Below are 18,752 nucleotides of genomic sequence, written 5' to 3'. Positions count from 1 at the left end.
GTTAAATGATAATGAGGAAGGTGCATTTAATGCATGAGGTGAATGCATTCAATGTTAATGACATGTGTGGAAGGTTCTTTACCAATTTGTACACCAGCTTTGAACTCAGAAGGCAATTCACAAGTTGAGATCGATTAGATTGAAAAGGTGATAATGATGCCGGTCAGTATCCCTCGCACGCTACAGTGTCCAGCCGGTTACAAGTACTTTGCCAGCCATGCAATTCATTTAATGCATATCTACTCTATTTTTTTATTCACTAATTTGTTTTGGTCCAAACTTCTTTATTCATTATACAGTCATGCCTCACACACTTATTACTTCAGTCATTGTCTCACATATTGTTTTCTATCTTCTTATTCCCAACATTTGCTGGAGCATCATCTATATAATGCATGCACCCAAGTCTCAAGTTCTCAATGACCCATATCATTTTTGGTTACACACGGATCACTACCAGAACCGAAGACATGTCTCCTCCTCTGCAAGGTGCCTAATTATCTTATTAAATTATGACTTTTTGTACATATTTTATTATCATTTATTAAATTATGATTAATTTTAATAAATAGTAGTGACTTAAGTAAATTCTTTTTTCCCTCTTTGTTAATAGCCACTTTTTAATGGATGAAGAAATGTACTAGGAATTGTTCTCTGGACCTCCCCTACATATATGTCCCAACTCATACCACTTGAGCTAACTTACAACGAAAAATAAAATTTTCCTTAAGTTATTTTTGTATGACTAAGTACCTCTCTATTATTCAAAATAATTTGTAAAAGAAAAATTAATTAGTTAACTCTAACCGTTTAGAGAGATGATTGTAGTTCCACCATCTTTTTTAAAACTCAATTGTAAGAGTTTAGTGATATTACCAGTCATATTATCAATATAGTTCCTATAGAAAGATTTCAAATATTAATTCTTTACCCCATTCTTCTAATTATTATAACTAAACAAATAATTTTTGAAATTCATAGACTAATGTTTATCAGCCTGATTGTTATCATCCAGATTGTAGCATTTTTTCATTATTAGTCAATGTTAGCATTTTTTTCATATTATTGGAGATTAGGATTAATTACATATTGTTTAAATAAAATGGTTCGATTTTTTATGAAATACAGATATCTCTAACAAGATTCGTTTATCAGCAAATGACAAATCACAAACCATAACAGGTATTTAGTCATCTATTTTATCTTAATTTAATCTTTACTTTGTATATTATAATGCAGACTATTCACTATTTTTTTCATCATAAATTGTACAATTTTAATTATTATATATATATATTTCATGTTTAAATATTTTAGAAAATACTCCAAAAAAGTACAAACGTGGATGTGCTCCCAAAAAACCTTATATCCCACGTCCTAAAAGAAGGAGGACAGAAAAGAGTATGTGCTAAAAAAATTATACAATCTTTTTTTGGGTCAATATTTATAATCAAAATACATATTTAAATAATTTAATTAATTATAATATTCTTGAGTATTTTTTTCTTAGTGTCAAGTTGGACTCTACCAAGTGAAAGCTCCACATATAACTCACCTCAAATCAATTCAGATGTACATACAGGTAATAGTCATTACATTACACAACTTTAATTGTATGACCATATGATTTTGTTTCACAAATATTGATTCTTATAGATTAATTAATTTATCTTTCTTTTATAGTTGCCAACCAAAACCGTCAAAATAAATTCTACTTAGGTAGTGTTTGGACCAGCTTTTTTTTGTAGATTAAAACGTACTTAAAAGTAAAAGTTGAAAATAAGAGCTTAAATAAAAAGTAAAAAACATGTTTGTCATATTTTTTAGGAACTAGGTAGTTTTTTAACTACTGAAATGCGTATCAAACCAGTACAGGAACACAAGATGGAAAATATCAAACCAAGTACATATGGATCTTATATATTTTACAAAATCTGGAAACAAAAATTATTCAAAAGAAATAGACAACCCTCCAAAACAGAAATTCGAGTTGTGGAAAGAGAGCATCACAACTTAATTAAGTAAAACATCTAACTTAACAAAGGTAAACAATGTGAAACATATTCACTGCTATTTGAATCCCTTAAAAGCTGATCCAAACCCTTTTGCCCCCTTCACAGAGAAGTGACTATTAGTTACTTTTTCAAGATCCAACTCCACCGGCAACAAAATTGCAAGAACACAACCCATTTTCAAAAAATGAAACTTTAATTTCAAAATCAAATATTTTTCATATGGGGATCAAACAAAAAGTTAGGCAGCGAAATGGGTGTGTTGAGAATCAATTAAAAGGGTGGTCCCAGACTTGCAGCCCAAAAATTCTATTTCCATGGAAACTAAAAATGGCAGTAGAGGCACGGTAGACAAATGGTAGATGGGGTGGTTGAAGAACGATTGTTAAAGAAAAAAGTAACTTTTAAGATAAAAGTTACTCAACTAAACTTTTAATTTCAGAACTTTTTTTAAGTTTTCCTTCATAAAAAATAAGTAACTTTTATGTTAAGAACTTTTTTCAAATACTTGTGTGGCCTAATTTTTACTTTTAAGTAACTTTTAAACTATACACAAGTTGGGCCAAACACTACCTTGATATGGTATTGTTTTTTCATATGGATTTTTTTTCTCAACAGGATCCATATGTAAGCCATCTACTGATATGGATGCTCCAAACAACCTTCTCTCCAATTTTAATTTGATTGAAATTGAAAAACAAAGTAAGTATTTTTTTTCTTAAATCAATAAACACACTGTAACTATTTCATGATACAAATTGATTTACTATTGCAGCATATAATGACCTTGGTGATATGAATATGATTTGTAAGTATTGTGGAGCAACACTATGGGAACTAGAACGAGCTGAAAAGAGTAAATCACCTCTTGATCCTAACTTTTCTATTTGTTGTGCTAAAGGCAAAATATCTATTCCTTATTTAAAGGAGTCTCCTGAATTATTGTTGAAGTTGCTTACTAAGAATGAACCAAGGAGTAGAAATTTCCTTGATAACATTAGATCGTACAATAGTATGTTTGCTTTCACCTCAATTGGAGGTAAAGTTGTGACCAATATGAATGATGGTCACGGTCCTCCTCAATTCATTATCAGCGGTCAGAATTACCATCGTATTGGAAGTTTCCTCCCAGAAGAAGGTCATTTGCCTAAGTTTGCTCAAATGTATATATATGATACTAAAAATGAACTGCAAAATAGATTGCACCATTTCAGGTATTGGATTTTCTTCAACTCATATAAAATCCCTTTGTTTATATGTAAACAAATTTACAGTATTAATTCTGACTTACTTACGGCAGGAGTGGTATTGGAGATAGTAGTATTGATCCTGAATTGGTTTCTGATTTGATTAAAATGGTTGATGAGTTCAATCGTTTAGCCAAGGTGTTTAGACGAGTTATGTGAGACCCAAGTTTTTAAGTTTGGAATAACCGAATAAAATTCCTTTTCACGATTAATTTGATGTGACGTGAAGGAAAACCTGAACAAGTGTTTATGGAATGGAATTAATTTGTGAAGGAGAAAGTACAGGAAAAGGCTAAGGATCGTATCAGAGTCGATAAAAGTTATAGCACGACTAGCATTCGCTTAAACTTAGGTAAAAAACGCTAGTAAATAGCTAATTTACGTTTTAGGACACGATGGAACCTAATTCCAAAAAATCTTTAGAGGAATGTTAAAATTTCTCTTATTTCTTTCCATGACAAGCGTTTCGATACAAAACCCTGGAATGTACGAACGTTAATTTTCAATACTCGGAAGTTTGCCGAAACCGAAACCCTGATAGTTCAAGAACCCTAAAATCGACGGACGATGAAGACTTTTTCTATTCGGAGCTTCAAATAAAGATTTCATTCGCGTACGCCCACTCTAATCGACGTTCCGAATCTTTCTTCAGAAGGAAGTTTCTGCATCCGAGGTCAAAATCATAAAGTGCATAAAGTGCATTTTAAGCCGGTACACATTAAAAACAAGCCTCGAAAACCAAAAATCATACTGATATTTCTTTGAAGAATTAGAAGATTCAGCGGGAAGATTATCGTGTCTAAAATACATTGGAATCAATAGGAAAAATCGAAATCGCGAAATTTTCATTTTTCCGCATTTTCCATTTCCTATATATAGTATGAAAAATGAAAAAAAAAAACAAAAAAATCCCAAAACACACACACGGCCGAGAGCTCTTGGAGGAAAGGAGGAAAAGTGATTTTTTTCCAATTCTTGACCGATCGTCGTTCCGTTCGTTGCTACGCGTAGGCCTCGAGGTACTGATGCTATTTCTTACTTCTGATCGTCAATTCTGTCGCTTTTCTCTATGTCTTTCTGTGCTCAAAGTTTTGAGCTTTTTGTAAAACTGTCCAAATAAGCTGATTTTGGTGTCTAAACTTATTGCCTACGTACTCTAGAGCGTGAATATCCGGTTGTTTTCTGTTGAATCTCGCCAAAATGCCGCCGGGATCAATTTCTGTTGGAAAAACCCATTTTTGGGTAAAATTCCGTTCTTTAAGCTGAAAACTCACGACTTAGCTTAGCGCTAGTAGAATTAGTCGTCATAAACGTCGTTGTTGACGTCCCCATCCAATTTGTTTTTCGAAAATCCAGTTTTGAAATTTTGAGCTGAAAATAATGACCAAAATACCCCTGCGACAGTTTTTGATCCGAAAATTTTTCTGAGCTTAGATTCGCCTTAGTTACGGCTAATGATAACCTAGGAATTAATTTAGATCGAAGAAAAAGTTCGAAAACCCTATTTTCCATAGTGGCCGAAACCTATTTGCATGGGTACCGTGTCCAAAAATAATTTTTGGGTCTATATGACCTGAGCCATTGCGTAGCTCTTTCAATTGTCGAAATTTTGGCGCCGGTTTCGTGTCATTCCGAGTTCTGTAGCTCGAGTTATGCACGTTTTAGCGAATAAAGTGTTTTTGTACAAAACTTGAATCGAGTCAAAACTCATCCATTCGGGGAAAGCCCTTTCATACGTGCCTAAATGTGGTACTCTGAAGCTTCTTGAGTTTAGTCGAACATTAGTTAGGATTGTTTCGACGGTATCGACTTGTTTTGATTCATTATTGCTTTGTTTGCTCAAAGGTTCGATTGTGGAAACTTTGGGATTGACTGAACAAGCTTGTGAGCGAGACCTGCACCGCGAGACTAGAACAACTCGAGGTTAGGGCAACTTACTTACTAGCTATTGATTTATAGGCGTCGATAAATTCGACTTGAATATTACTTGATATTGAATGTTGTTTATCGTTTTGAACTGGAAAATGTTTTCTGGAGGCTTCGGCCGAGTGAACTTATATGAGACGTGTGTCTCCGTTTTCTGAGAGGCTTCGGCCGTTGACTGGTTTCCGTATTACTGCTTCCTAGTGGATAGGACAGGGTTATGTTTTGCCGCAATTACTTAATTCACATGCCATACTTGCTAAGTGATTAAATGGTTAATCTTAGGCTATGTGAATACTTGTGCACATTATTCTGGAGTATGCAATTATTATTTGAATATGCTGACCATATTGTGCAACTTATATCGGTTATTCGTGGACTAACCAAATGTGTGGAATAACAGTTAGTTATGCCCCGTTGGTGGCGAACTCTTAAAGGTTTATTTCGACAGGACGAACTGAGGTTCATGCTCTTGTCTTCTTTTGTAGTTTCAAGACCTTCTCATGGGAATTTGGGGATATCGGGACCTTTTGAACTTATAGTTTTGGAAAGAAAATATTTTCATGAGAAATTCCATAATGCTTTAAACAACATTCAAACTCTTTTAATTAAATGTCAAGGATCTCAAATGAACTTCTAGGATTTGGATATTAATTTTGAAAAATGAGAAGTGTCGCCGAATCGAAGTTTTGAGGAAGCTCAAAAGTTTCTGAGTATGCTTATACTCTTTCGCTCGATGAGCAGTTTATTTATTTGACTATCTGAAGGATAAGTCAGGGAACTATAAGTTTCCAAGTACATTGTTACTCTTCGCTCGATGAGCAGTTTTTGACCATCGAAATTTGATGAGTCAGATGACTCAAGAAGTCATCAAGGGTGATTGCACTCCTTTCATAATTAATTGTCTTTTGTCGCCGAATCGACATTTACCTTAGGGTACAGTAGTATATACCTTCGGCTACAGTATATCTATATGCCTTCGGGTACAGTATATACCTTCGGGTACAGTATATCTATATGCCTTCGGGTACAGTATATACCTTCGGGTACAATTTATCTATATGCCTTCGGGTACAGTATATGCCTTCAGGTACAATATATACCTCCGGGTACAGCATGCCTTCGGGTAACTCGGACATTCGATGGGGGATATGATCGACCGTATGGTTAGGATCGACTTGTTGATGTCAGGCATAACGGAGGGAAAAGTCGACCCACAGGGTTAGGACTGATCCGGCTATGTCAAGGTTGTAAGTGACACTCGAGGGTTATGGTCGACACAATGCCAGTGTTAGGACCGACTCGATTGTGCCCAGCCTATTTCTTCCGGAACCTTTTGAATTGACGTTGCATTGACATAACATGCACTCTAACTATATTGGTTGAGATCTTGATAATTTGATGTTGATAAACATCGTTATGAGTTTTTGATGATTTGATATTAGTGAACATTGTTATGTTATTTGTTGAATTGTTGAGATATTGAATATTGTGTTGTTATTAGAGATTAGATAACATGCCATGTATATACCTTAGGGTAGGCAATGCAGAACTTATATGTATATATACAACGTATATATATACCCCCTTTATCGCATGTTGGTTGTAATATCTATTTTATTCCGTGAGTTGACCCTAGTGCCTTGGCTTTGTTTGTATGTTTGTGTTTGGGCGGTCGGCCTGCTGCCAGGCATCCGTCAGTCGATTCGTGATGACTCGTCACTCGAGGAGGACCAGGAGCGAAATGACTATTACTGAAGCTTTCGACGAGGACCCGGACTTCATGCCTGATCGAGGAAGGGTCGATGATAGTAGTATAGGGTATAGGTGTTTAGAAGCCTACTAAGGTTGGGTGTTAGTGTCATAGCTCTGATTCGCCATTTGTACTTTTGGGACAGGGTAGTTTCCGACAGGTTGCTTTCGGTGTGGTTCTCCGTAAATGGGAATCGCATGGAGTAGTCGGACGTAAGAAGTCTTTTTGGAAGCCGTTTTGGGCTGACTTACTTTTCGGAGGACTGTATTTATAAGACTTATGACTCCATTTATGAGTCGCACTTGTTTGCCGCTGGGCAACACCTTAGTTACTTGATGTTACTTTCCGTCACTTGAGGACACTCGTGACGATGTTTTTAGTTGCAGCGAGGGCTGTGTTTGTATTGTATATTAATCGTTGTTAATCGCGATTGAGGTTGAGTCTTTATTTCGACAAGTCTTTTTATTTAAAGAAAACGAAAAAAAAATACCTGCTTTTCCGCTTTATTTTATTCTTGAGTTACTAAAGTGACGCCACCGAAATCGGGGTGTTACAAGTTCGTGACTATGTTGAAGAAGGAAATACTGAGAATATTACGTTGAGGTTATTTCGGAATGTCTCCGTTGATCCAAATACTTATAATCTGCCAAGTGTAGATGAAGTTGCAGCCTTAATAGTTGGTGATTTTGATAGTTCTGATTGTGGGCGAGATATTATTCTATGAACAAAGAATGGTCGTATGCAGAGGATTTATGAGAACCACTCATCCTTCCTTCCATTACAATACCCACTTTTGTTCCCACATGGTGAAAAAAGTTTCTCAGATGATATTGATTTTGCAAATTTACATAATGTGAATACAGATCCTAGACGTGATCACATTTCATTGCGTGAATGGGTAGTTTACAGACTTTTTGAAAGGCAATTTGAGTGCAAGAGAATATTCCTTTCTAGACGATTATTCCAACAGTTTGTTGTTGATTACAATTCAATGATTGAGTCTCAGAGATTGTACTATATCCGTAACAATCAATCAACTATCAGGAGACACTTCTTCGAAGGAACCGAGGAAGCAATGAATCGTGGTGATACCAACTTATCAACTGTTGGATCTAAGGTCTACCTCCCCGCATCTTTCAAGAGTGGTAAGCGGTACATGTTCTAAAATTGTCAAGATGCCATGGCTATTTGCAGAAAATATGGCTATCCTGATTTGTTCTTGACAATGACATGTAATCCTAAATGGCCTGAAATTGACCGCCATGTTTCTGCATGTGGATTAACTGCTTCAGATCGACCAGATATAGCCTGTCGTGTTTTCAATATGAAATTAAATCAGTTCATTGTTGATCTAATGAAGGGTTACTTCTTTGGCAAAGCTGTAGCAGGTACGTTTTATGTTTTAGTTATATTGTATTCAATTTTAAATTTATATTTTACAACTCTATAAGCAACAAATAAATCATTTGTTATGTTCATGGTACTAATTTTAGGAACATATACCATTGAGTTTCAAAAAAGAGGATTGCTGCATGCCCATATTCTTTTGTGGCTTAGTGTGGAAAATAAGTTGTAGTCTCCCAATATGATCGATTCGGTTATTTGTGCTGAATTACCTGATCCTCTTCTCTTCCCTGAATTGTTTGAGTGTGTATCAAACTATATGGTACATGGTCCATGTGGGTTGAGCAACAGAAATTCTCCTTGCATGAAGAATGGCAAATGCTCTAAATTCTTCCCAAAACCCTTTACATCAACAACATCTTTTGATGCTGATGGTTATCCAATATATAGAAGGAGAGATACTAAAGTCACAACCATTAGGAAAGGTGTTCCGTTGGATAATAGATTTGTTGTTCCCTATAATCCAAAATTGTTGATGAAATACCGTGCACATATCAACATTGAGTATTGTAACAAATCTAACTCCATCAAATACTTATTTAAATACATTAACAAAGGAGTTGACAGGGTTACAATGTCAATGTCTGCTCAACCAACGGGGAAGGATAAGATTGAAGATTTGGATGAGATTAAACAATATTATGATTGCAGATATCTTTCACCATGTGAAGCTTTATGGAGGTTATATTCATTTAAAATCCATGCCAAGTGGCCACCTGTCAAAAGACTCATCTACCACTTGCCTAAAAAACAAGTCGTCTTATTTAGGGAACAACAATCTATTAAGAATGTTCTTCAAAGAAACAAATTGAAAAATAGCATGTTCACTGGTTGGATGGCAGCAAATGCTAAATATCCCGATGGGTTGTGATACGCCCCAAGTTGATGCAAGGGCTGAAATGGATCGTCTAGGATTGATCTTGGATGATGAGAACTCTGAAATGTGAGAAAGAAGAAGAAGAATTTCGTGATAGAAGGGAAATGGACAGAAAAGAGGGGAAGTTTTAGTGAAATGGAAGATGAAGACTTCACACAAAGGTGGTGGCAAACCCTTGATAAGCCTAATTCTTGAATCACTCAAGAACTATGAGAATCACTCTCACAAATCTGAATCACTCAGAAAAAAAATACTAATTCATTCATAATCTGTCTATTACATTGAAGGAGTGGTCCTTATAAAGAAGAAGGAAATTCAGCCTAGTTACAAAAAAATGATGAGGTGTAATTTCTCTAGAAGAATCCTAGGCTAGGAGTTACAAATTAAAAGAGGAAGATCGTGATATGCTTCAGCCCTGAACGTGTTTTTAGTGGCTGATTGCTTCATGTAACTCCCTTTCTTGATTGTTATTCTGACCAGGGAACATAGCATTCAATGCTCTTTATGCACTTAATTTCCTTGTCTTTGTAACTCCATTCTTGCCTTTGAAAGCTCTTCAATCCTTTTACTTTGCTGATGTAACTCCTCCATTCAGAACTTATTGAAATTCAAACACATTCAAAGAGTTTTAAGAAAGGAATGGATCCCTCCCTTTAAGCCCTTCATGCGCCACATGCAAACACACACCACTTGAAGTGGATTAAACACACTAAAATAAAATTCAGCTACATAATGCATTTGGATCCAACTTATTCAATTGGTCCTTTGCATTTTTATTGAAATAAAATAAAACAAAACATCACATGGCAGCCCCTATGCGTGGGCTGGCTCTTCTTCTTGGGCCTGAATGATCATCATGATTTTTGGTTCCATCTCTTCTACCACTTTGTCTTCAAGAATGGTTGCCACTACTTGCTGAAGAGTCTCTTTGGCCTTTTTAGCTCTAGCCCTTGTCATTGGTCCTCCAAGTCCTTTTAGTGCTCCATGACCCTTGTCCTTGTCCTTGTCCTCATCAGGTTGTTTTTAACATATGCGGATTTTCCATCAGCATTTGTACTTGATGAAAAAAAGAAAGAATGGCGACCAAGGCAACAAGGATTTTCTATTGGTAGAATGAACTTTGTTGCTCCAAGATGTGGCGAATTGTACTACATGCGACTTCTATTGACTTATCAATGTGGTTGTTCAAGTTATGAAGAATTGAGGACACACAATAATCATACCTATGATACCTTCCGAGATACATGTGATGCAATGGGTTTGTTAAAAGATGATCGTGAATTCATTGATGCCATACATAATGTAGCGACACTTTCATCTGGTGCAATTGTTAGCTTGCCTAGCATAACTCTCATTCTTTCTCTCAATTTGAGCCTTCACACGCTCATGCATCTTCTTGACATATTCAGCTTTGCCCTGTCCTTCCTTGTGCTTGAAAACAGAAATGTTAGGCATAGGCAACAAATCAAGAGGAGTCAAAGGGTTAAATCCATACACTACTTCAAATGGAGAGCAATTGGTAGTGCTATGGACAGCCCTATTGTAAGCAAATTCAACATGAGGCAAACACGCCTCCCAAGCCTTTAAATTGGCCTTAGGGACAGTCCTAAGCAAGGTGCCTAGGGTCCTATTAACCACCTCAGTTTGCCCATCAGTTTGTGGGTGGCAAGTGGTAGAGAACAAAAGTTTGGTGCCTAACTTCCCCCATAAAGTCCTCCAGAAGTGACTTAGGAACTTGGTGTCCCTATCACTAACTATGCTTCTAGGCATCCCATGAAGTCTTACAACTTCTTTAAAGAACAAATCAGCAACGTGACAAGCATCATCAGCTTTCCTGCAAGGAATAAAGTGAGCCATTTTTGAAAACCTATCAACAACCACAAAAATGGAATCCTTACCATTCTTTGTTCTAGGGAGGCCTAAAACAAAGTCCATAGACAAGTCAACCCAAGGGTATTCAGGGATTGGCAAAGAAGTATACAAACCATGTGGCATCACCTTAGACTTAGCCTTCTTGCAAACAATGCAATGTTCACAAAACTTGATCACATCATGTTTCATTTTGGGCCAATAGAAATGTTCCTGTAAAGTTTCTAGAGTCTTTTGGACTCCAAAATGACCCATTAATCCCCCAGCATGGGATTCTTTAACAAGCAGTTCTCTAATGGAACTTTTAGGCACACACAACCTGTTTTCCTTAAATAAAAATCCATTGTGCCTATAAAATCCATTTTGAGAAACTTTCTCACAAGCCACAAAAATTTCAGCAAAGTTATCATCTTTTTCATACATTTCTTTCACATGTTCAAGTCCTAGCAATTTAGTCTCTAACATGGAAAGCAACACGTGTCTCCTGGATAAAGCATCAGCCACAATGTTACTTTTCCCTTTTTTGTGTTTTATGACATAGGGAAATTGTTCCAAAAATTCAACCCATTTGGCATGCCTTTTGTTCAACTTACCTTGCCCCTTCAAGTATTTCAGCGACTCATGATCACTATGAATCACGAATTCCTTGGGCAAAAGATAATGCTGCCAAGTCTTCAAAGCTCTCACCAAGGAATACAATTCCTTATCATAAGTAGAATAGTTAAGGGCAGCTCCGCTTAACTTTTCACTAAAATAAGCAATTGGGTGGCCTTCTTGAAGCAACACAGCACCAATACCTACATTTGAAGCATCACATTCAAGTTCAAAAGATTTAGCAAAGTTAGGTAAAGCAAGTATAGGTGCATGGGTAAGCTTATGCTTTAGGGCAGCAAAGGCCTCTTCTTGATTCTTTCCCCAATGAAAACCCACATTCTTTTTCACCACTTCATTTAGGGGTGCTGCCAAGGTACTAAAGTCCTTTACAAACCTCCTGTAGAAACTGGCCAAGCCATGAAAACTTCTTACATCACCCACGGATTTAGGAGTGGGCCACTCTTGAATGGCTTTGATCTTTTCCTCATCAACCTGCACTCCTTTCGAACTCACAACAAAACCAAGAAACACAACATGGTCAGTGCAAAAAGTGCATTTCTCAAGATTGGCAAACAATTGTTCCTTTCTAAGCATACTCAAGACGGATCTTAAGTGCTCAACATGCAGCTCAAGAGTAGTGCTATAGACCAAAATATCATCAAAGTACACAACCACAAATTTCCCAATGAATTCCCTCAAAACATGGTTCATTAGTCTCATAAAAGTACTAGGTGCATTAGTTAAACCAAAAGGCATAACCAACCATTCATACAAACCATATTTAGTTTTGAAAGCAGTTTTCCATTCATCCCCTTCTTTAATCCTTATCTGATTGTAACCACTTTTCAAATCAATTTTAGAAAAATAACATGCTCCATGCAATTCATCAAGCAAATCATCAAGTCTAGGAATAGGGTGCCTATACTTAATGGTGATGTTATTCAAGGCTCTACAATCAGAGCACATTCTCCAAGTCCCATCTTTCTTTGGTACCAAAATCACCGGTACAGCACAAGGACTCATGCTATTTCTTACCCACCCTTTGTTCAAGAGTTCTTCCACTTGTCTTTGAATTTCAGTGGTTTCTTGTGGGTTGCTTCTATATGCTGGCCTATTAGGCAAAGAAGCTCCCGGAATGAGATCAATTTGATGCTCAATTCCTCTCAGTGGTGGTAGACCACTTGGAACACTTGTTGGAAACACATCCTCATAATCCTGCAAAAGAGATTTAACACTAGACGGCAGTTCAAAATTTTCAAAAGTGTTAGTGTTCAAAATCTGATTTTTGCAAAACATCAAGTATAGGATCTGTTTTGAAGCTATCATCCTTTTCACCTCTCTCTTTTTGATCAAACAAATTTCTTTTCTCTCAAGTATTTCACTCTTTTCTTTTTGCTCTCTCTCAAGTGTTTCACTCTTTTCTTTTTGCTTTCTCTCAAGTGTCTCACTCTTTTCTTTTCTCTCTTGTTCAATCTTTTCTCTCATTTTCTTTTGATCCTCACGCACCTCCCTAGGGCTCAAAGGTTTGAGCGTAATTTTCTGGCCATGATGTTGGAATGAGATCTTGTTGGTGCTGCCATTATGATCAGAGTTGGTGTCATATTGCCATGGTCTTCCCAACAGTATGTGACTAGCCTCCATGGGAACAACATCACAAAGAACCTTATCCCTGTATTTGCCAATGGAAAAGTCAACTTCAACTTGCTTACTTACTTGTATTTCTCCATAGTGGCTGAGCCATTGAAGTTTGTATGGCCAAGGATGTGGTTTTGTGACCAGGTTCAGCTTCTCCACCATTCTTTCACTAGCCACATTAGTACAGCTCCCGCCATCAACAATCATCAAGCAAATCTGCCCATTGACAGAACATCTTGTGTGAAAGATATTCTCTCTTTGGCTTTCTTTCTTTGGCTTTTGTTGGCTACCAAGCATTCTCCGGATCATCAACAGTTCACCATTCATGGCTGCCTCCTCTTCTTCTTCACTTTGTTCTCCTTCGGACTCACTGGTGTAGTCTCCATCATCCTTAAGAATCATGGTCTTTTTGGAGGCACATTCATAAGCATAATGTCCCATACCTTGGCATTTGAAGCACTTGACCTCTTTGCTCTTTTTGGATGGTTGTTCAAGAGGTTTTGAAGAAGCTGAAGCTTGTGGTTTGGTGGCTGGTTTGCTAAGGGTGCTCGGCCCTTCATCTTTCATTCTGTCTCTCCAAGATGAATTGGAATTGGTAGAACTCTTCCTTGCAAGCCCTTTCCTTTTGAGTTGTTGCTCAACTTTAGTGGCCTTGTGCAGCAATTCTTCCATGTCTACATATTCCTGAAGTTCTACAATATCTCTAACATCATTAGATAAACCATTAATAAATCGAATCATGGTTACCTCTTCATCCTCCTCAAGATTGGCTTGCAACATAAGCACCTCAAGTTCTTTGTAATACTCCTCAACACTCTTGCTGCCTTGGGTAAGTTTTTGAAGTTTAAATTTTACATCCCTAGCATGGCTTGAAGGGACATATCTTTTCCTCATGATTCGTTTCATTTCAGCCCATGTTTCCACCGCTGGCTCCTCATTTCTCAATCTCTCTTTTGCAAACTTATTCCACCAAACAAGAGCATAGTCTGAAAAGTGAGCAGCTGCAAGTTTCACCTTTTGGTCCTCCTCATAGTTGTTGCAAGCAAAGACATGCTCTATTTTGAGTTCCCACTCCAAGTATGCCTCTGGATCACTCTTTCCCTTAAAAGGAGGAATTTGGAATTTGACTCCCTCAATCCGAGCAGGTCTAGGATTTTCACGAATTCGTCGTGGCCTCCCGCCTTCACTGTCACTATTGTTCCGGTTCTCCATTTGATCCAGCCTTTCGTGGATCTCTTCAGTTTGCCTCCTCATTAAGTTTTCCAGATGTTGTGTAAGAGCCCGCATTTCGATGGTCGAAAGTTGCACTGCTGGTTGCTCCTCCTCTTCTCCTGACATCTTTGACAAATGAAAAGATTCAAGTAGAACAAACAAATGTTAGTGTTTACCTCACTTCTCTCGTGTTTCCCTCAAATTGGCTTTTCTATGATGTGCACTCTTGCCTTTTTCCACTCAAAAATTCTCACAATCTCTTGAGTAAATCAAAGTTAAGACACACAAAGAATTATGCCACCAAATTTGTGTAGAGTCACACAGATTAGAATAGACTTTAGAATATGAAACAAAAGAAGACAAGACAAATCACCACAGAAATGGAAAGGACTCAAAATATTTAGAGACTAAAGAAGAATTCAAGAACAAACAGAAAGAAGAAAATAAATTGGAATGCTAGCAACAAAATTACCTTGAACAATTGAATTTGGCTAATTAAACAAGAACCATTCAGCCTTTTTTTTTTTTTGAATTTTCGTTTTTTTTTTCGAATTTTCGTTTTGTAATTTGTTTTTGATTCTGAACAATTAACAAGGCTTAACTTTTGCAATGGTTCAGCCAAAAGAAACAAAAACTAAAATCAAGGAAACAAGAAATGACAAAGAGTTGCTAACCAAAATTCCAGATAAGAAAAGAAACCAAAATCCTAGAACCGGAGCTCTGATTACCAAATGATACGCCCCAAGTTGATGCAAGGGCTGAAATGGATCGTCTAGGATTGATCTTGGATGATGAGAACTCTGAAATGTGAGAAAGAAGAAGAAGAATTTCGTGATAGAAGGGAAATGGACAGAAAAGAGGGGAAGTTTTAGTGAAATGGAAGATGAAGACTTCACACAAAGGTGGTGGCAAACCCTTGATAAGCCTAATTCTTGAATCACTCAAGAACTATGAGAATCACTCTCACAAATCTGAATCACTCAGAAAAAAAATACTAATTCATTCATAATCTGTCTATTACATTGAAGGAGTGGTCCTTATAAAGAAGAAGGAAATTCAGCCTAGTTACAAAAAAATGATGAGGTGTAATTTCTCTAGAAGAATCCTAGGCTAGGAGTTACAAATTAAAAGAGGAAGATCGTGATATGCTTCAGCCCTGAACGTGTTTTTAGTGGCTGATTGCTTCATGTAACTCCCTTTCTTGATTGTTATTCTGACCAGGGAACATAGCATTCAATGCTCTTTATGCACTTAATTTCCTTGTCTTTGTAACTCCATTCTTGCCTTTGAAAGCTCTTCAATCCTTTTACTTTGCTGATGTAACTCCTCCATTCAGAACTTATTGAAATTCAAACACATTCAAAGAGTTTTAAGAAAGGAATGGATCCCTCCCTTTAAGCCCTTCATGCGCCACATGCAAACACACACCACTTGAAGTGGATTAAACACACTAAAATAAAATTCAGCTACATAATGCATTTGGATCCAACTTATTCAATTGGTCCTTTGCATTTTTATTGAAATAAAATAAAACAAAACATCACATGGCAGCCCCTATGCGTGGGCTGGCTCTTCTTCTTGGGCCTGAATGATCATCATGATTTTTGGTTCCATCTCTTCTACCACTTTGTCTTCAAGAATGGTTGCCACTACTTGCTGAAGAGTCTCTTTGGCCTTTTTAGCTCTAGCCCTTGTCATTGGTCCTCCAAGTCCTTTTAGTGCTCCATGACCCTTGTCCTTGTCCTTGTCCTCATCAGGTTGTTTTTAACATATGCGGATTTTCCATCAGCATTTGTACTTGATGAAAAAAAGAAAGAATGGCGACCAAGGCAACAAGGATTTTCTATTGGTAGAATGAACTTTGTTGCTCCAAGATGTGGCGAATTGTACTACATGCGACTTCTATTGACTTATCAATGTGGTTGTTCAAGTTATGAAGAATTGAGGACACACAATAATCATACCTATGATACCTTCCGAGATACATGTGATGCAATGGGTTTGTTAAAAGATGATCGTGAATTCATTGATGCCATACATAATGTAGCGACACTTTCATCTGGTGCAATTGTCAGGAACTTATTTGTTTCATACTTACTTGGAAACACACTAAGTAATCCTTTGAATGTCTGGAATAAAACTTGGCTTGAACTTGCTGACGAAATTCAGTATGATCTGCGAAAAACTCATCACAAACCAGGTACACTTCATCCAAATCTCATTTAATCAATTAAATATAGCATATATTGATATTTATATTCATTGGATCATTTATTTTTCCATAGATTTGGTTATTGAAGAACACCAGCTTAAGGACCTTTGTTTAATGGAGATGGAGAAAATTTTGATGGTTAATGGGAAGTCTCTTAAGGATTACCCTGGCATGCCCTGTGTTAAATCAACCACAATAAATGAGTACGGCAATATATTGCTACTCAATGAACTCAACTTTGATGTCGTAGAGATGAGTCGGTTACATAATGAATGCTTTCTCAGATTAAACGGAGGTCAGTCAAAAGTTTATGAGGAAATTATGAATGCTGTCAATGTTGCAAATGGTGGTTTTTTCTTTGTATATGGATATTGAGGAACAGGCAAAACTTTTCGATGGAAGACACTGACATATAAACTTAGGTCATTCATTATTTTCAATGTAGCATCAAGTGGAATAGCATCTCTTTTACTCCCAGGTGGCCGAACGACACATTCATTATTTTCTATTCCTCTTTCTTTAAATGAGGATTCCTGTTGCGGTATACCACTAGGAAGTCCAAAAGCTGAATTGTTACAACTTGCTAGCCTAATCATTTGGGATGAGGCACCAATGGTTAGTCGTTATGCTTTTGAGGCTTTAGATAGGACTTTTAGGGATATTATGAGGTTCAAAATTGAAGGTGGTTCTGAAAAACCATTTGCTGGAAAGGTTGTTGTTTTAGGTGGCGATTTTAGACAGATTCTACCTGTGATTCCTAAAGGAAGACGAGCAGAGATAGTTATGTCAACCATTAACTCATCCAGGCTATGGAGATTTTGCAAGGTTCTAACTTTAACTGAGAACATGAGGTTGATGAACAACTCAACCTCCCGAGACAATGCAGTAATTAAAGATTTGCAAAGTGGGTTTTAGATGTTGGTGATGGTAATTTGGGTGATTATAATGATGGTGAGTCTGATATTAAAATTCCTAATGATTTGTTAATCCATCAATCTTCCAACCCTATTGCAGATATTGTCCATTTTATGTACCCCGACATTCTTCAAAATGTTGGTTGTAACAAATACTACTGTGACAAGGCAATACTTGCTCCAACTCTGGATGCTGTTGATTCAATTAACCAATATGCATTGTCACTATTTCCTGGGGATGAAACAACTTACCTTAGCTCTGATTCAGTCTGGAGGGTGAATGATGATATTGGTATTGAAGCTGATTGGTTAACAACAGAGTTTTTAAATGGTATTAGATGTTCTGGAATTCCTGATCACAAATTAGTTCTTAAAAAAGGTGCACCTGTTATGCTCATGCGAAATCTTGACATTTCTATTGGTATGTGCAATGGTACGAGACTTATTGTTGACTATCTTGGACCAAATGTGATTGGTGCAATTGTTCTTTCTGGCACACACAATGGAAAGATTATTTACATTTCTAGGATGAATTTGATGCCATCTGATGAAAGCATGCCAATTAAGTTTCAGAGAAGACAATTTCCTTTGATTGTATCTTTTGCGATGACTATAAACAAAAGTCAAGGACAATCATTAGCTCAAGTCGGTGTCTATCTACCAAAGCCAGTTTTCTCTCATGGCCAATTGTATGTTGCTATTTCCAGAGTTCAAAGTCGGTCTGGACTCAAGATATTAATATGTAATGAAGACACTAATGACCAAGATGCTACAAAGAACATTGTCTTCAGGGAAGTTTTCCAAAAGATTTACTTGAATTAGCGGTATGATTTTCCTCATTTCCCACTCTAATGTTTGGTACTATTTCAGACTGTGTAATAAGATCTTTGTTTCATTTGTCATAGCTATCTTCACTGTGTAATTGAGATTATTACTTGATATATAACCCATATTATATGATCTTTTCTAATTCAAGTATTATCAATACATTAAACACTCTCATTTTAATATGCATGATATTGTTGTGCGTATTTAGGCCTTTGTGATCTAGAAACTGAGATGTCCATGTGTTAGTAGATGTATTCTTCATGTCCATGCTT

General features: G+C 36.7%; 1 protein-coding gene across 1 annotated transcript; it reads left to right on the top strand.

The window, feature by feature from the left end:
* Positions 1–16,521: 16,521 nt before the first annotated feature.
* On the top strand, positions 16,522–18,474 carry LOC130744237 (uncharacterized). The gene is made up of 4 exons (XM_057596431.1): positions 16,522–16,726; positions 16,812–17,087; positions 17,184–17,642; positions 17,753–18,474. The coding sequence occupies exons 1-4, from the start codon at positions 16,522–16,524 to the stop codon at positions 18,472–18,474; spliced, it is 1,662 nt and encodes a 553-aa protein (XP_057452414.1).
* Positions 18,475–18,752: the final 278 nt, after the last annotated feature.

The sequence above is a fragment of the Lotus japonicus genome, chromosome 3, assembly GCF_012489685.1.
Source record: "Lotus japonicus ecotype B-129 chromosome 3, LjGifu_v1.2".
In the NCBI taxonomy this organism is placed as follows: domain Eukaryota; kingdom Viridiplantae; phylum Streptophyta; class Magnoliopsida; order Fabales; family Fabaceae; genus Lotus; species Lotus japonicus.
This window is presented reverse-complemented; position numbering and strand designations above follow the sequence as displayed.